Source organism: Anas platyrhynchos, chromosome 3 (genome assembly GCF_047663525.1).
Source record: "Anas platyrhynchos isolate ZD024472 breed Pekin duck chromosome 3, IASCAAS_PekinDuck_T2T, whole genome shotgun sequence".
NCBI lineage: Eukaryota > Metazoa > Chordata > Aves > Anseriformes > Anatidae > Anas > Anas platyrhynchos.
Window position 1 is genome coordinate 65,652,293 of NC_092589.1, and position 19,750 is coordinate 65,672,042.

The 19,750-nt window shown below is 41.1% G+C and overlaps 1 protein-coding gene across 10 annotated transcripts in view; it reads right to left on the bottom strand.

The window, feature by feature from the left end:
• NCOA7 (nuclear receptor coactivator 7) overlaps positions 1–19,750 on the bottom strand; it is an 88,844-nt gene that overhangs the window by 17,747 nt on the left and 51,347 nt on the right. For 6 of the 10 annotated variants that reach the window (XM_038177749.2, XM_038177750.2, XM_027454588.3 and 3 more), the window contains 7 exons: positions 11,938–12,017; positions 10,966–11,073; positions 9,530–9,631; positions 8,360–8,485; positions 5,810–5,994; positions 3,327–4,390; positions 1,610–1,778 (listed from right to left, as the gene is read on the bottom strand). In XM_038177749.2, coding sequence (XP_038033677.1) covers positions 1,610–1,778; positions 3,327–4,390; positions 5,810–5,994; positions 8,360–8,485; positions 9,530–9,631; positions 10,966–11,073; positions 11,938–12,017 — 1,834 coding nt within the window. Of the gene's footprint in view, positions 1–1,609; positions 1,779–3,326; positions 4,391–5,809; positions 5,995–8,359; positions 8,486–9,529; positions 9,632–10,965; positions 11,074–11,937; positions 12,018–12,758; positions 12,897–19,750 lie in introns of those variants that run through there. The other 4 variants (XM_027454590.3, XM_072036033.1, XM_072036034.1 and 1 more) reach the window with 3 other exon arrangements.

Consider the following 19,750-nt stretch of genomic DNA (forward strand, 5'->3'; position numbering starts at 1 on the left):
AGACTTTAAAGAAAACACTGACTTATTGGGCAAATATCTTGCATTAAAATGATGAAGTGGGTCTCAAGTTTAATTTTTGCCCCAGGTTCTGTGCAACCTTTTACACACCTACGTGTTATTTAAACAGGCATGTGTGAACAGCACCGGAGTGACCCAATCTTGCAACATTCATCACTATTTTGATAAAGATCCAAACAGCGGATGGGCCGGACAAGATTTGCCTTGTCAGCCAACATAACCAAACACTGCAATAGTTCACTTCAGAAATTAATGTTACTGTTCTAAAAACTGAAGTATAAACCAATTGTCAGTGCTTAAGTTTGTGTATTAGTGAGATCCCCCCACTAAGAATAATTTTTCTGCTTTTAAAACAAGACATACAGAAGCTACTTTCCCACTTTCTTTAGCAGATTCAGCTGTTACACAATGATCAGAGACAGCCTCAGTCCCAGTAGCTTTATTCAACACCAGACATGCTATCTCCAAAGCAATAACCGACCTTGCGTTGTGTTGCAGCATTACTCTAACCCCTTGAAGTCTTTACTCGCACGCCAAACCAGAATTTTCTGAACCCACACTTTTGCAATCCCTGAGAAGCCAAGGACCAGGTTCAGCAGATAACATGCAAACCAAAAGCTACCTCCAGCTACACTCCCGATGGCCACATTCCAGCTGGATTAAACCTCTCCCCCTCCTCCTATGTCAGCAACTTCCACACTACTGGTCTGCTTAAAGCATTTGTTTCTAAAATATACGACATAAACACTAACTGAACGCATATACTACAAATTTGAAAATAAAATGAAATACTCTGAGAAATTATTTAAAAAGATATAAACTAACTGCATCTTAAAGACACACCACTTAAATTTATCACAGATTCAGATTTGTTCTTTCTACTATCTGTTCACTGGAAGTGTGATCACTACTTTCCCTATTTTGGTTCATCAGCAGAGATGAGAGTTGCTCTTGCTGCCTTCTAGCACGAGAAAGATCAGGGACGTGATTCCTCACAGCCAGGGAAAAATCCTGGGTGATTTATGTGGAAAAATCACAGGCCTTACTTGTTTTTTCTATAGTACTACTCTTTATACACATATACATAAGGGCACAGACCATTTAAGTGGATTTTATCACAAAGGGATGCATGAGTTTTTTTGTTTTCATGGGCACGAAGTCAGAAGCAGCCACACCCATTCAGTTAGAAGTCTCCCTTTTCCACTTCTTGTCCTTTGCTCACGTGAGGTACCCAGTTTTAACACTGGCACCTTTGTGGATTCCCTGGGACTTTTGCAACTGTTCCACCTTGCCCTCACCTCCTACACTATGGCCAAAACCGTGATGATTCCCCAGTGCTTTTACCATAAGCTAGCAACAGGTGTATCATCCTTTTCATCTTCTGTGTGACACTGACTTCTTCCTTCCCTCTGGAAACTGTAACTGGACCAGCAACAAACATTCCTTCCTCTCTCTGGCATGCAATATAATGAGGGCAACCCTCTACTCATCTCAGCATCCTTGTTGCATGTGACACCTTGGACCACACAGGGGAAGACACACACAGCTCTAGAAAGCACTACACGTTTACAAATAAAGTGCTGTAGCTTACCTTTCCCGAGGAACAGCAAACCAGTACTCTGGTTGCTTTATCTTTTTACTGTACTGTTGAGACATGGTGGTGCTCTGAGACACAAAGGACTTTCTCATGGGTTTGCCTACTTTAATGCACAGAAACATTGGAGGAGTTTTGCTCTTCTCCTCTTTTGAAGGAAGCATATCTGAACAAGAGACAGAAGAAACGGACTGTTTACAGGACAGTACAACTACGGCAACTGATAAAGTATCAGCACAGAAGACTCGAATTATCATACAGGGAATTAAACCTAATGTCATTAAATAGCAAAAATGATTTAAGAAATCCTTGCTCATTCTGAACTGTGGCTATCTATTCCCATTTCATCAGGGCTGTATTCCCCTTCAGCTGTACAGCAGCGTACAGAATAGCACTGTAACTCAGATCACTAAGACGATTGGGCTGGGTGCAAACAGCAACATGAAGCAGGCAAGGAAGGGGGACAACAGAAGGGAAGACCTTGACTACCTCGGTCATCACTGACAGCTCAACAAACCCCCATGGCAAAGGGTAATGCCACTGCTGTCCCCTCATTCCTACTCAGTGTTTGAGTGGGTCCAGGAAACTGACCCAGCTAAAGAGCGACTGTGAGCACACACCAAGCCCAATCAGCTCCTGTACTATGGTCAAACAGCTATACCAACACCTTTTGTCTGTACGGGGTAAAGCATAAGATTGGTTTAAGTACCTTAAATTGCCAGTTTGACAGAAAAAATGTTAATTAAACCATAACCTCAATCACACTGATTTTGCTACAGAAGTTATAGGAGTACACATACAGCCATCTTCTGGTTTTGCTGTTGTTTTCCAATGAGAACAATCAACAAACACAACTAGAAAGACCTAAACCCTTCCAAAAGAAAGGTAAAATTATGTTAAGAAAAAGTGTTTTTAAAATGAAGACCTCCACTCTAATTGCCCTCCACCACCTGATGTAGATCAGGGGTTTGCCCATTAAGCTCACTGGGCTAACGCTCTGGGATGGACTAGTGCTCACATGTCCTGGGTGGTAGCAGAAACAGCAGTATGTGGATGTGCTACCTGAAGTGAGATTTCAGGTTGTTATATGCTTTCCAGTAACTTCCTGAATTTTATTTACAATAAACCAATGACTAATCAAAACTAAACTATCTGTAGAAGACTCTACATATACTCCTATTTACCACTTCTTTAGGCATTTCCTTAGCATCAAAGACACCAGAAGGAGGCGGTGACAGGAATACTAAAGGAGCCACTTCACAGCAAAGCGCTGCTACGCACACCGTGATGGATTCTATCAGAAATATGCTGACCAACATCACTGAAGAAAGAAGTTATGAATATGGAGTGACAGTTCCTATGCCATGATGCGTCCCTGTCAATATGCCAGCGGGGTGACATTTTATTGTCCTTCTTAAAGCTGGTAACCAGCAGTGAGGTTTATATGAGGTGAAGTTTATATAAACAGTGATCACTGAATATGGAAAGAGCATGCAAGCTATTTATTAAACTAGAAGCTTAGGGAGTTTAAAGGTGTGTTTTTTCCTTGTAAATATAAATATATATAATTATAATATACAAGATTAAAAACAACAAAAAAGACCAGTACTATACATAGAAAGAGGAAATTCAGAGCAGAAGGATATTAATTCAAGAGGTTACCGTCATAATGCTGTCCAAGTCTCAGAGGAAACAAGGATAACCAGAGACCTACCTTCAATTGGCACTTGAATTTTCTGCAGCAGCCACAGTCTGATCTCTGATTGATTGTCTAACTGTGTTTCTTGACAGGTCTTGTCTACAGCTGGTACTAATGAAGAGTCCACAGACTCTTTCAGATCCTTTTCCTCTGCTGCTGCTGAGCTGATTTCTAATGAAGGTGCTTTCCTCTCAATGCAGCAGGAATCAAGCTCCATACTTTTAACTGTATGGACTTCATTAGCTTGGGACTTTGAACAGCTAAGTGTAAGGTCTATGCCAATTGCTTTATTGTTTTCACCTTTCTGGATTTCAGCCTTGTGTAAGTCTTCAGATGACTGAGACCCATTCCCATCTTTATTGAGGTAAAATTCAATAAGTTTATCTTTCTCTAGCTCTTTCTTAGTGTCCAATGCAGTCTCCACCTTACCTGTCGGGGAACTGACACATTTGTTTACTTCTGGAATAACATCTTGCTTTTCACACAGCTCTAAGTCTAAGTCAGCTTTAGGTTCAACACTGTCCTTTTTTTCCAAGGAATCAACAGTCAAGTGCTCCTGGACTTCTGTAGTGGGTTTGGTTACCTGCTGCTTAGTTCTCCCCAAGTCCTTGGGGTCAGCCAGCAAGCCTTCCATTACTGAGATTTTCCTGTCCAACCCTCTATCCACACGAGATGATGTTTTTTCCAGTTCTACAAAATCATCCCCTCCTCCTCCCAAAAGGGAGTTGTCTTTGGTTCTGATGTCTGAAACTTTTTCTCCAGAAGGCTCCTTGGTATGTGGATCCACAGCAAACTTTTCCAAATGCTCAGTGGCAGTGATATTGTTGGCAAACTCCAGTGACTTTGATTTGATTGAACCTGTACTCTCAGATGACTGAAGAACTTCAAAATCAGCAGACTTTTCCTTATCTGAAGGTTTTATCTGTTTGGCACCTGGCACAATGGATGAATCCCCATTCTGTTGCCTCTTTTCCTTGCTAAGGGATTTGAATTTGCTGAAAGGATTGATATCTTTCTCAGAGGAAAGGTCTTCCCATTCTCCTGGCCTGTACAGAGGACAAAGATCCTTTGGTATGTCACTGCCAGGGGAAATGGCGGATGTACATAGGATGTTAAAAGCAAAATGGAAACAAAAAAAAAATGGAAAAGAAAAATGAATAATATAGCAACTTAAAGTCTGAAACTCAACTCAAAATTACTTTCTCCAAAAGAAACATACATCAGTGGAAATAAATGACTTTAAAGAAAACAGAAAAATGTGGAAAGGATAATAACAAAATAAAACGAGTAAATTACTTTACAGACTATGAGACACAGGTGAAGAAATGGTACAGATGTCATAAGAATGTGCAAGTCATCAGAAATTCAGTGACCAAAAGAAAACACGGGACATGTATTTAGCTGCTGGAATTTAATTCATATCACATTAATATTGTTACTTCCCACACCTGACAACATGTCAGGCTATACTGATTGGTAGTTCAATGGTTTTTCATGCCTTCCTAGTCAGTAAAAATGCATTTTTGAGAAGAAAGCAAATCAGAGAGAAGCTGTACCCTGTTTAAACATGTTTACTGCAAAGTGGTAACTGTCAACACATCTTTTTTCCTTTTGCTTTTATCCAACACTAAAAGATTTATTTTTAATGCAAGATAATCATGAAACATTTTTAAAAGGAAAATTCTTAAAAACTTAACAGCACACAGCAAACTGTGTAAGCTCTTTCTTACTGCTGAAAAGTCTGAGGTGAATAAGAATGCAAGACTTTCAACACTTAGGAGTTACTGACAAGTTACTAGACACTCTAGTGACGAGCATAACACAAGTTATCTAGAACATTTTTCTTGAAATAAGAAAATGGTGGGAAGTAGATGAGTTTCCATCTTGCTTAGAACAAATTAAGCTTACACTACACTTAAACATACTTACGCTACACTTAAATAAAACTAAGCTCTCTCCCACTCCCCAAGACCATTAACTATTACAAATTCTAACTACCAAAGCTTCTCTGGTTCTGAATTGGAAGAATTCTACAAAATGATATTTTTGTAAGCCTTGAAGACAGCAGTTATGGTCTTATCTTCAAAGGTTTCAAATAATACTCTCAGAATGGTCCTGGAAACAGCAAATGCATTCAGAAGCAACCGCCTTCACTTCCACTGCAATAACCTTAGAGACCAGATAGTACAAGAGCCCAACCAAGGCTTGTCATTGTTTTTTTTTTTTGTTTTGTTTTTTTTTTACTGGTCTCCTTTGCACTGCAATTCCCATAGTCATGACCCATTTCTCTCTGACACTGAATTCCTCTAAGCATTAAGCAAAAGAACAACATCATTCCACTGAATCATTCCTTAGTTGGCATTTTCATCGCCTGATTTCTTATATTCTACTGCATTCTGTGATTAAAGCCCTTTCCCCACCACGTCCCTCCATATCCATGACCCTCAGGGAAAATATGTAAACATAAGTTCAGGAAAGAACAAAATAATACTCCTTACGATGGCAATGCATCTTTAATCTTCATGTGAGAGATGTCATTGTAGAGAGCTATAGAGACAACCTCCTCCATGGGGCAGATTAGCCCATATTCTTCACAGCCATTCTCAATTACCAGAGGATCAGATTTATGTGGGTCAAACATGATGTTATTTGGAGTTACTATCATCACTCCTCCAACTACACCCTGCAACAGAAGAAGGAAAGAGTTAACATATCACATGCAATTAACTTAGTAGCATTTAGGCTACTAGACTAAAAATAAAAAATAAAATCACCAAACTCTCACCTGCCTTTTCAAATCCCCATCACACAATGCTTAGTAACAAAACATTTTTTCCAATTGCATCAAGTCAGACATTGTAAGGACAGTAAAGAAAAAGACATCCAAGTTTCTGGCTAGTAAGGAGGAATAGCTGAACTACTCAACTTTCAGCGTTGGCTGCTACAAGCAAGAACTGCAGACTGATAAGCAACCTCAGACAAAATTGGGTAGTGGATTTAAAAAACAAACAAGCAAATTTATCCTAGATACAGCCACCCTCACACAATATATGAATTTATACGCAACTAGCATACCTGAAGGTAGTCTTCATCATGGAAATGCCAAGGTTATCATGCTAAGCTAAATTCAAAATCCTCTTGATTTGGAATTGCAAGTGGTACACACAAAAAGCTTTTATATATAGTACCTAATATGAAGCAGTTTTTCCTGGTTGGTACCTCTGATTCAAGCATATTTTGCACAGCTGTAGAAGATGCATTTAATTCACAGAAACATGATCTAGCCATCTACTCAATAAAAGACTGCATCAGCCATCATTTAACCTGTGACATCTGACCATATTTCAAGGTTTACAAAGGAGATTTCTATTATTTTGGTCCTGCATCCTCTCTTCCAGACAAGCTACAAACTTCACAAGACCAACTCTTTTTGTGCTGTGCTCGAATCATCACGTATGACAAATAGGAGCCACAGCTTAACAGGAATGACCAACACTGTGCATAATACCAATTATTCAAGGTTATCTGCAAAGCAGGCCATGGAAGATGAACAAATAGGCAGGTAAAGAACCACAGTTTGTGTTTGTTTGTTTGTTTGGTGTGTGTGTGTGTGTGCTTTGTTTGTTTTTGTTTTGTTTTTAACTGGGGAGACAAAGTTGATGGCTTGGCACTGGCAAATGAGTGCATGTGTGCCTGCTCCCTTGTAAAGCAGGGTCTGTAAATCTCTCCCATATGCTTCTCCTATATGACAAGTACACAAGGTACACACATTTGTCTTTGGATAAAAGAATCAGAATCAAGCGCAGAAGCTTCTTCCCCAGCTATATACTCTATCTGTCCAGATGAGTAACACACCAGTAGGCCGTACTGCCCCCCACTCACTTCAGGAAGCAAGGCAACAAGGGATTCTAGTTACACTGACAAAGATGGTGTCCCACATTCCACTGCTTTGACTGCAAACAAATTACTTTTTCAGCCCTGGAGCAAAAAAGAAAAAAAAAAGGCAATCTGCATTCTCTACCTCTACCAGCATGTAACAAAACAATCGTGTTGCCCTAACCTACATGCAAGGCATCAAGTAGCCCTCCATTACTTCCTACAAAATAAGAGCCTATGGAAATCGCAAAGCAGTTCAATGCTGTCTTCATCCATTCCATGTGCAAAAATAAACCAAAAACTCTAAACACATTCATCGTACAGAATTCACAGGATTAAGGAGGAAAATATATCTTTAAACCACAGTGGTTACTATGTCCATTGTTATAAATTCCAGAAACAAAAGAGTCCAAACATGCAGACATCTAACTAAAAACAGAGTCAACAAGAGAAGACGTGTTAAAGAGCAGGTATATGAAAGCAGACAGTTCAAGAACATGAAGTATTGCAACCTTGAGAAGAGAATAGGGTCAAGATACTGCATAAGTGTTGTGCCTTCACTTCTAAAACTGCTGCTGTAAAATTTAGGGTTGCATTCCTACCGGGAACATGTATGTCACAAGAATGCTTCTAAGGAAAAGAAAGAAAAGGTCTTCTCATGCAATATTTATATCTTTATTGGAGTTTTTGTGACATTCATTAGAAAATGCACAACTAATACAAACATATTTGGAAACAATCTGGAAAGAGTTAAACAAGTTAATTTTTAGCTTAAAGCCATAAATGAAATAGATAGGGATGTGTTCATCTTATAAAGCTGTTGCACAACTTGATGCAACTAGACAACTAATCCTGAATTGTCTGAACTCTGAAGTGCAGTTTTCTGTGTCAAACTCTGAAGCAGATATTTCTGGTTAAGTCATGCTAAGGGAATGAAGGTGGTCAGAAGAGCTGTTCCTCCATAAAGCAGTTATCGTAACATTAAAAAAAATAGAAACCAAAATCATGCTGCATGTCACCATGGCAGCAATAAACATAGCAGTGACAGATAAAGCCACAACATTCATGTTCTTTACAAACCTAGAATACGTCTGGCTCCCACAGCGCTCATTTCTCATGTTATGCTTTTAAAGTATCTTAGACAATGCTGAAAAAGCTGAAGTTCCACCTACCTTACCATCTGTGAAGTAACGACAATTCATTTTTAAAAATTTGACAACCACGGGCTCATCCTCTTCGGAGGTGGAAGACAGGACTCTCTCAACTGGTTTGAAGGCCTTTCTTGCCAAATCAGCATCCTTAAACAAGAAAAAGCTCAGTGCAAAGCAACAGAACCAGAACAATCTACTTTTAGACTATGGGCAACTGAAAAAGCAAGTTTAAGCAAAAAAGAAGGTAGTTGGTTAAGGAAGAAAAATGATGGCCATGAATGCATAGGTATGTATGTACATTTAACACAGTATGCTCTAAGGAAGAAAAACCTTGTAACATTACAAAAAATCCCTCCATACAAATAACAGGCAAGAAATTCAGAAACGTCAAGCTCTGCATGCAGCTCACAGTATTTCAGTGAGGTAGTCTCATTAAGAGAGGGCCAGTCCTACCGCCCCATCCACACCCAGTGCAGCCTCACTGGCACTGGTGTTGATTCCCATGCAGGTGGCACAGAGGGGCAGGACTAACATTAAATCCAATAATTCACTCCAGGCTTCTCTACACTCTCTCTCTTAATTAGTTATGGATTTGAAGTGTCTAACTGCTTTGATATCAGCAGAGGGACAGATAAACTCCCTGAAAATGCTACCTTCAACCACCCTTCTGTGTAAAATGAAAGTTGAACTATGTCAGTGCGTTTCACAAAGATTAAATCCAGCAGTCTTGGGTACAACCATAATACACTTGCTAGAAACATACTGGCTGCTCAGACAAACTAATATTCCCATGCTAAGGAATTCCCATGCAGCATCAGGGCTGAAGACCAGCAGAAAAAGACTGCACAAAAAGCATAGAAATCTCAGCGGTGAAAAAGTAAGTATTTCTTCAGTTCTAACTTTCTATTCTTTAGAAACCACACACTACACTATTTCCAATTGCTCTGATATACTTTGGTCCCAACTGATCTTTTATGGGGCTTCTCTGCTCAGACAGAACCCTTGATTTGGATTATTTTAAGTGGTGGCAGTATTTGTAGTACAACAAATTAAAATTAATGTTACTCAGCACTATACATGAGGCCTGAATTGCAACTTCAAAACCAAGCTATTTACATAGGCCTGAATCTCAGCTTCAGAATCAGAAATAGTTTTGTGAGCACAAGATCAGTGAAACAACGTTTGACTTACAGGGAGTTTATCGTATTCAGCATCTGATGATGAAGGAGAAACGGGAGCACCAGGACTGAAAGACGACAGCCTGGCAGCACTTGTTTCTGGCACAAAGAGAATCTAAATACAAAAACATGTCAAAATGTTAGGAAAAAAGTTTTTAAAAAGTTATTTGCTACAAATACTACTTTCTACTAGAAAGAAAAACCAATATTGATTGCTTGTGATTGCAAAGCAATCCTTAACTACTACTTATTCTAGAATCCATCTTCATTAATGGTGATGGTGGGGTATGTGCAGGTCTAATTACAGAATCTATTTCTATGTGTTTGTTTTTTTTTTTTTCCCCCAGAACAGGCAAGAAAATAACACATTTTCCACACAAAGAGACCCTCTCCGCCCCCCCCAAGCTGCAATACCAATTTCTCTTGCAACTACCACAGCTACAAAACTAGTAACTGTAAAATGACTCTTAGCAGTTAACTTGTAGTAGCAAACTCTAGCCCAAAGAGAAGGTCATTGTGGAAGATTTGGGATTTTTAGTGCTAGAAATTCATAACACATTACTCGAGGCTGCCTGTTTCAGAAAACATACTCGTACCTCCAAATTTAAGAAAATAGTCTTCATATGACCCAGCATTTTAGCAACATGCACTGCATTTAAAAGGGAAAAAAAGCTTTACACTAACACGAGTGTACATAAAAACGTAATCCTTTGAATTTCTACATTCTCTCACAGTTTGAGAATTGCAGTACGGCTTTGGTCCTCCACCCCAAATAAAAACATACTAATTTGTTGCAAATGTTGGAGCAAAGGAAGATATTTCTAAAGCTAAAAAATTTTGAGGTTTAGTTTTAAACTAAGCATGCTGAGAAATGTAAAGCAATTTAGCTTATCCCAGCTTTTGTCTGCTTGCTAATGCTATCTCTGTGCCTCCATTTTCCTACGTGCAAAGCAGGACACTTCAGTTTCATGTCTGTAAAGCAGGAATAGAGATCTGCTCTTCATGAACCAGGTGTCAGCCTTCATATTTCCATTTCCATTATGTGACTCCCCTAAAAACAGTCTCCAAAACTGACTCATCTCCAAAATAATGGCAAAGAGCCATTTCAATTACTGTATCTAATTCTCTAATTCTTTAATGTATTATAGAGAAAATTCACGTAGGTTTTCCAAGAATTTTACTCTCTTACATCAGCTCCATTCCCCTCTTGAGCTTCAGAGCTCAAGCTTTATTGACAGCAAATAAGTAACAGAAGTCAGATATGGCAATTACAAAACTGCCCCCCACACACCTCCATGTAATGATCTCTTAAGTTGACCTTTGAGGAGATTTAGATTACCAGCCATTATCCTTGCATCCACGTACCCAAAAGGTATGTGAAAGCAGTAAAAAGCCTCTAAATACATAGCAAATAATCATGTTTCAGGAATAGAATACAAAAAGATTTACCTGGCCTGGAACAATTGTCTGCGTGAAAAGCTTATTGAGTTCCACAAGCTTGTTTGGGGTGATGTTAAATTTTAATGCTATGCTGTTTATGGTGTCCTGATTTCCAGCCTGAAGAAAAATTTAAAGTTTAAAATATTGTGGTGATCACATACAGCATAACAGATGAACTATAACCATCTAGCAGACTGTTTGCACGGAATAGATTTGATGATCCAACACACCCCCTGTTTAACAGCTTATGTGATAAGCCAATGTCAATACAAAGAAAAAAATATTCTCTCACACTATTCAGTAGATAAAATGGTAGATGAGTTACAAATATCCCTCTCATTTTGTCATAAACTTTAAAGCAGCAGCATCTTAATCAGATGTGGTATGGCAAGTGGGGAAAAGGGACACACACTGGAAAGTTCATGATCCCTTCAGCAGTCCCATGAAGTCGGACACTTGTTCTGTTCCCAGCTAGAATACTGGCCTTCTACAGTCACATTGGGTGTGGGAGGGTTGGGTACAACTTCTATCCAGGGTCCCTGAACAACACAGGGGCCTTCTGTACAGAGCCAGTCCTCTGAGCTGTAGTGGCAGCGGTGTTTTCTCAGTGCTCCAGATTAGAGAAAGGTCACACAGTCATCTCAGGACCAAGCAGAGGCTTGCAATCCCTGAGAAACACTGTGGAAGTATTTTTCAGAATAACAAAACTGATTATTCTATTAAAGGGTCATGTTGCAGAAGTAAAAACAGGACTCGCAGCTGTGAGGGAGAGGCAGAGCACCTGGGCTGAACAGCAGCTCTGGATGTGAGCCCGGCTCCCCCTACACAACAGTAATTGGAACAAACCCTCCTGATATACAAGCAAACATTATCGGTTAGCATTCATTCCCTGCTTTCTGTTTTGTGTCACTGGCTCACTGTCAATCTCAATAACTCTGCTTTCAAAAAGCAGATGTGAGCAAACCACACAGTAATACTTACAGTATATTCTACAGTACCAAGGGGTTTCTGAGAAACCATCTTCTTCTCTTTCTTTTCATTGGTTTTGTTTTGATTGTCATCTAAAGAGGAAAAAGCAGAGACTGTCATTGGTTTTTGTATCATTTGTTATCAACATGTTTTGTTACCAACATGTTTCCGAATAGACTCAAAAGAAGCGTAGACTGAAGCTACCATCGGGAACAAGACATTGAATTATCTATTAATTACTAGGCATTGCAAGGCAGGCAACACTTCAAGTACAGCAGGTTTAGTAATCCCTCAGGAACTCTGGAAGAATAACGTACACGATACTGTATCAATACTGAGCCGCTCCCATGCTTTTCTCCATGATTACCGCACAATTCAGCTGCTGGATATGAGCACTTTGTGTGACGAGCTGCTATCAAGGCTGAGAATATACGCACTGCTACTGCATCGTTATGACCACGGCAAATACTGGTTCAACACCATTTCATCACCAGTACCTCATACTTAAAAGCTATTTTAGACTCTGAGGCTTGAAGTACACCAATAGCCCTGCGCAACAAGTGTGCACACAGCAGTGTAAGACAGCACAAGGCAGCATAAGCACAAAGCTTGTTCAGAAGACATTTTCCACCAGCACGACGAAAGGGCTGCACCTGCCCAAGCACCAGTGAGGCCCACGCAGCACTAGCAGGGCGGCTCCTCTTCTCCCTTACCCAGGCAAAGGGGCAGCAAAGCCAAGGATGAGGGAAGCCACCCGCTGCCCACCCGTCCCGCTGCCTGCGGCCGTCCCAGCCCCACAGGCTCACCCCACACCCAAGCCCACGCTCGCCTACCTGCTGCTGGTGGTGGGGGCGAGGGCGGCGGGCAGCCCCAGCTCCAGGAGCGGGGCCGGGGTGCAGAGAGGCCGCGCATGGCTGCCCCGTGTGCCCCAGGGCCTGGGCACGGGCAGGAGAGGTGAAAAGGCAGGGCCAGGCCCAGCACACCCGGCAGCAGGACCAGGGGGACCCCAGGGAAGGGAGGCCGGGGGACGGCGAGGCGAGGCACCTGGCTGGCGTTCAGGCTGCACCGCAACCTTTGCTATTTCCACAGAGCGAGAGGTAGATAGTAAAAAGGAGGGCGAGGACTCATATAGAGACTGTAATGTACACAAAAAGAAAGGAGGGGCCCACAACGTGTCACACCTGGCCCTTCTGCCTGCTGGTTTCCACAGTGACACTAATGCTGGGAACTGACCCAGCGCTTTCTGAGGACTGAACCCACACACACTGGGACCCTCTCCCTCAGCCACCAGAGGCCAACACAAGCACCTCATGGCATGCCCAGCTGGCACACGTGGGCAGAGAGCATTTTGGAGCAGAACATCCCTCAGTTATCTCAGCAATTTCATCTCCGAGACTGGAGACCCACAGTGAAACTTTCAGAATAAGCACTCCTGCTGCCTTTTTCTGATATTGGCATTTTCATCGTTGCCACTGTCTTAATCAGATCAAAGTCAATGGTGAAGGATGGACAGAAGCAGCAAACAGTGAATACTCCCCATAACCAGTATTTAAGTACAACTGCCAATATGGCACAATCTTGTTTGATTAAATTCCCCCAACTAACAATAAGCTCGATCCCACCCTTTCTTGTTACTCAGGAGACACCACTTCAATTACTTCGGGATAGTTAAAATTACATAACACAAACATAAAGGCAAACTATATAAGCTGCCTGCGACCTATCAGTACAGGCAAGGAAAGGTTTACAGGTAAACTAGATCTTCTGTTAAATCATTTGGTATAGCAGGAAAAGTAGACAAATATTCAAATAAAGTCTTTCTTAGCTTGAAACAGCACACATTTATTAAGAAAAATTATTACATATTAACAGGACATGCGCCAGTAAGACCATAGGGGGAAAAATAAAGCAGTCCAGATAGATGTGGGAAGGGAGAAAGAATTTATACCTGTTGAATATGAAATTGATTTTGTATGTGAATGAGAAGAACAGCAATACACAGCAGCAGCAGCAGTTTCCCCGTGGAGCTTGTGCTATATGCCACTAGCTAACCAGTTTTAGTTCCAAGACTTTGTCTTTGGAAGGTGGGAGAGGTGACAGAGAACTGACTGTGTCAGCAACCTCTCTGTAGCATCAGGGGAATACAAAACACTACGCCAACACAGTTAACTTTCTCCTCTACAGCTTCATGCCAAGGTTCATGCTACCAAGAGACATGCTTTGTCTCAAAAGTAGTAGTAAAAGCTGCTCCTTTCCACCCTTCCCCTTCTCATGAAAAGATCCCTTACGTACCTTAAACACCTGAAGGCAGGATGCCTGCAGCTGCTGCTCTCTCAGGAAACTCCCTACAGACTACCTGCATAGGCTAAAAGAAGCCAGAGTCTGCGTATCCACCTGCCTTTCAAAACCAAAATCTGAGACTTCTTGTTCAGATTTTATATTTTTATTTATAAAGTCTTCTGCAACAAGGATTCCAGATACCATTCTTATACTAGCCCTAACCACTTGACAGACTTTGGCAATTCCGAACCCCATCATATAATTCTCAACAATGAAAAGTCTTCATTGTTGTCTGTGGTTTTGATTTTGCATCTAAAGCTTTGTAATGATAAATAAATAAATAAATAAATAAATAAATATCAGCCCTTCAGAAGAAATCATTCCGATGAATCCATTAAATCTGACAGGTACTGCTCACTTCCCTTATACATATAGCTAGACCGAGGTGACAAACCGTACTCTGCAATGAATCAATATAACAGGGTGGGAGGGGGGAACAGGACTGGCAAAGAAAGCAGAACAACAATACACTGTTTTTCCAGTGCTCTTATCCTCTCTCATTTCGTCTTCAGGAAGCCAAATGTTTTCTGACATTATCCAAAGGCAGTAGTCCTACAGGCATCCACAGCACATGAAGGCATGACAGAAGCTATTCAGGCTGACCGTCAGTAACCACATTTCTTTCAGCCAGAACTGGATGGAAGAGATGCACCTCTTCACGGGCATTAAAATAAAAGCCACTGGCTACTTTTTGTACTTGGAAATCCGCTTAGTGGTGGAGTGAATCAGTTCTGCCTCCCAAGTGTTCCTGCACTGCACATACACTGAACGCGGCATTGTACAAATGTGAGCGCTGGCTGCGTGTTAACACAAGTGGAGTCACACTGCACTTGAAGGAAAAGGGTGGAGTGGGTGGACTGCACCTCTCTGCCATTTCAGGAAACTTGTAAAATAGGAACTGTGTAAAAACAGTAAAAGTAATGAGCAATGAGAAAAAGAATGCTGAGTGAGATCAGGCAAGAAAATACAGGCCCATTAAAACTGACAGGTTTAAAATGGAAATCTTTCTGCCCTTGATATATTTATACCTAGTTCATTTTCCTAGCAGACTGTTCGTACTTAATTTTGCAATTCTGTGGGAAACATTGCAAAAAAAGCAATAACTCAGAAAGCAACTCCTGAAGGGGGTAAGAAAGAGGTCAGTTAGCATCCAGAAGACCTTGACACATGATAGGAGAATTACACCTTTGCAACTATGTAAATAGCTGTACAAATAGATAGAATAGGTCAAGCAGCATCAGCAGAACCCTGGGCTGCTCACACTGGTGCGTGACGTGCCAGAGCAAGGCGATATCGTCACCACCACCGTTGCAGACCAACCTGCTACTGGCTGAAATCAGCGTGAGGCTTTTTAGCACCAGCAATTAGGGCTGAACTGGCCTGACAGCTCGGCTGATGACCAGTGATGCTGTCAGGAATGCAGAAGTAAACAAGGGGCTGAAGGACTGATCACTTCCCACAGCACGTAAATAAACTCAGTAGCCTAAGAGAACAGAGGCAATAGCATAGTTAGACCAAAAGTCCATTTTACTCATTAATCTGTGTCTTAACAAATCCTTAGGCAGCATGCAAACAGCACAATCTTTTCCCTGAGTAGCCCCCAGAGCAGCTAGATATAATGGATTTTGCCAGGTAGAAGACAGCAGAAGCCACTGGACTGCGGCCCAGTCCCTTTGCACTCCCAAGATCCCCACGCTAGTCCTATGACAGTGAATCCCACAATACCATTATGCACTATATAACCATTGCCTCCTTTCTTCCACTTAAAGTTTAAAACTTGGTTAAGTTCACTGAGCATCCTATTTAATATCATCTTAAGGCTAAACAAATTAACAATCCTTATTCACCTTCTACATACGTCGTCACAGATTTCTCTACATTTTCCCTCAGTCGTATCATTTTTTGAGGTCAACTACTACTAGTGCCCTGTAAGCTTTCCTATTCCTCTCATCACACACTCTGCGCTTCTCTTTACTACTTCTTTTTCTAATATGCTTTTTTTTGAGATAGAGCAAGGAAAATCACATGCTGTTTTCAGGATGCAAAAGAGCTATTAACTGATACAATAACACAACAAGGGTTTCCTTAGAACTGTAAGATGTCACTGAGAACTTCACCGCTGTTTCGGGACACTCCAGACCGACATCTCTATGATGGATTTGTTAGAAGAAATAGAAGTATACTAGTTACAGTCTAAACAAGCACCAGAGTCAAGGAGTGAATAATCTAAATGGCAATGCATTCAGAGGACAGTTATCACTTGGAGTAAACTAATCAGAGTGCTGATAAGAAATTACGCACACAAGGCTTCCTGAGGGTCTCTTATCAGCAAACGAGGCCCAACACGAACTATCTTGGCAGAGATGTAGCACAGTAAGTGTCACTTAAGTCATTATAGACAGACTTCAAGAACACAAAAGCCCTCCTCGGGCAGGGCAAGGAAGGAGGAGAAAGATGAATCAGTTTATCTGAACAATTTTTTCTATCTCTGCTTTTTAGACTGACGTTTTAATAACTTTCAGAAGTGCCATATACACAGAGCAGTTGAGTACAGGATGATTTAGTTTTGCCTCCACAAGCACTTTTCAAAGGCAGCAAGGTGGATGGAAAAAATTCTCAGCTCAGATTTGGGTAGTGGACTGCGACCATGCTACATGAAGAGAATTTAAAAGACAACACACCAATGACCCCCACACACCACCTTTAGTGTCTGTTCTTCAGTTCTGCTCCCGACTTCTCTAACATCCTCCTGCCAAGCCCTCACCTTTACTTCTATTTTTCCTCGACTGAATCATTTCATCATTCAGCTTCCTTTTCTTCTGAAATCACTGGAACAACAAGTCAGCTGTCACCCTCCATGAGCTCCTGTGTGCTTATCAGTCAGTGAAACTTCTGCCATAGGGGAATAACAACTCCCAGACCAATAACAAATCCTGCCACATCAATTCTGAAATATCTACAGCCTGAAAATGATTTTTCTCTGTTTTCATTAGCAATTGATCACGGTTGTGCACTAGCTACTTTCCAGGCATGTCTTTTAAAGGAGTGAAGAGATCACCTGAAAATACACAGCCCCAAAACAAAGTCACAACAGTTCCAGGAACTGATATAGCAAAGGTAGTACCTCCTTCTGCAATAAATGGAGACGGTATTTTAAGGCATATTTAAATAAGAATTTGGACACGAGACTCATGCAATATTCATATACTGCAGCTTCTACATGGAAAACTGGAAATATTGTCAAGGAACTTAAACTCCTTTTCTATCTATTCATCGACTCCTTCCTTCACAAACTGAGTTTTTAGGTGCTCTGGTTTAATCTGCAGAGGCACAAAGCAATGCTGTATGTTACACTTTTAACAGGTTATTACAATCCAAACATGCTGTGCTAAAATGCAAAGCAAAAGGAGATGTGGCACAGGGCAGCATCATTGTCACTCTTCTGCTGGCACACACGTATCAGGCAGGATGGATGGGGCACAGCAGGAGATACAAACCCTACAAGGAAAGTGTGAGGGGCACGAGAGCCTCCCACAGCTCACCATGCACCCGGCAACTAAGCGGCTCTGAAGGTTAAGATGGCAAGATGCACACCACAGCAGTCAAAGTTTCCTTTACTAGCATCTGTTAGAAAAGTGAGAGGAGGAGCAATGATCTAGTTAAAAAGGTCACTGAATTTTAGGTGAAGGGAAAAAAAAAAGTATTTCAGAGGGAGGCAGTTCATGCAGTGCAACTGCCAAGAGAATTATTTAGCACGTTGTTGTAAAGAAATGTCGAGAGGCAGCCAGCAGTCCGGTGCTCCAGCTTTAAACCTCACCTGGAAAACAACAGGGCAGTAGCTGAAATGTGCTGAGCCTGAAAAACATGTCAGAGTGCTGACTAGAAGAGTCTTTATATCGAACATTACAGTCAGAAGGGAAGCTTAAAAGAGAGGCTGTGCAGTAGCATGAGCAGCAAGGATGTGCAGAGGATGGCCACCAAAGGCAGGGGTGGCGGTGGGCTGCTGGCGCTCTGGGCACCGGATGAAGATACAGGGAGGGTTCAGGTAAAAGAAAAATCTCATTTCTGCCTGTCATGTTTTGGGTAACAGTTCATAGAGCCTGACTGAATTTAAGAAGAGATTGGACTGTGCACTTAGTCACATGGTCTGAACTTTTGGGTAGACCTGTGCGGTGTCAAGAGTTGGACTTGATGATCCTTAAGGGTCCCTTCCAACTCAGGATATTCTATGATTCTATGATTCTATAATTTCTTTTTAAACCAAGCATGAATGCCACAAGGGGAACACATCCATTAGCAAAGTTCTTGCAGGCATTAATAAGTACCTCCTTATACAAGGCTGAAATATGTGCTGAGGCTGAGGAAAAAACTAAGAGTTGTGAACAGTGCTTTTAAACCATATTCAGCCTTGTTCTTGGAGATGTAACTGATACTGAGGTACCAGTCGCTGCTTCATTTTGGGTAGGATTTGCCTAAGTGTCTGGATCAAGTTTTCCAAGAGCAATTTGGGGCTCTGAAGTAACTGCATCCCTCATGAAGCTTTTATACCGGGGCATCTTGAACTTTTTCTTAATTCTTGGAAGTGGCAGTTCATACTACCATACTGGAAAATATTTGCCAGATCGCAAAACGCAGGCAAAGAGCAGTGTCAGAAACAAGAGGGACCTCTCAGGTGCCTAAAATTCAACCCCAGCTGTCCATCTGTAGGCCTCTATGGCTTGTCCAAGACTTCAGGTTGGTAACAGGACAAGAGTTCTCTGCAGAGGAAGTCTTCACAGTATAAATCAAGTTAGTATTTTTAAATGTTTAGGAGATGAACAAATAAAAATCTGTGAACGATATATTGCAGCTAAATATATGAAGGGCAGAAATAAAAATGGTAGATGGATTAAAAAACAAAACTGGGTGAAGTAATTTTTTCTACAAAAAAGGTGAATACTTTGGAGAACACCAAAAAAAAAAAAATGAAAACAGCTCTTAAACTATATGGCATTTAGAGCATGTAAACTGTAGAAATTACTATACAACACCCTGAGCCCAAGGCAAAGTCAACACTGCTTACGTAGAGAAAAGTATTTACGGGATGAACTGTAATATGCACCCCTCTACACACAAATACCATACAGAAAAGGAAAGGCTCAGACATCAAGAACCATTTGAATTGCATTAAGAGAATGTAACAGAAGCAAAATCCACACAGCTACCAAACTGATCTCAGCAAGGGTACAGCGGCCTAGATGATCAATAGCTTCAATAGCTTACTTGAACATGAGGCAGAAAAGTGTTTGTGGAACACAGTACAACTATACAAAGCTACACAGGACTGAAGTTTCAGAGGATTTATATAAAGTTTAACCACAGAGACGTATATGACTTCTGCTCTGGATTCCTTCAGTCTCACATTATTTAGCAGTGACACTCAATTCTCCTCCAGAAGAATCTGCCCATAAGACAAAACAATGGCTTCTTAGGGGAGAGCTGTTCT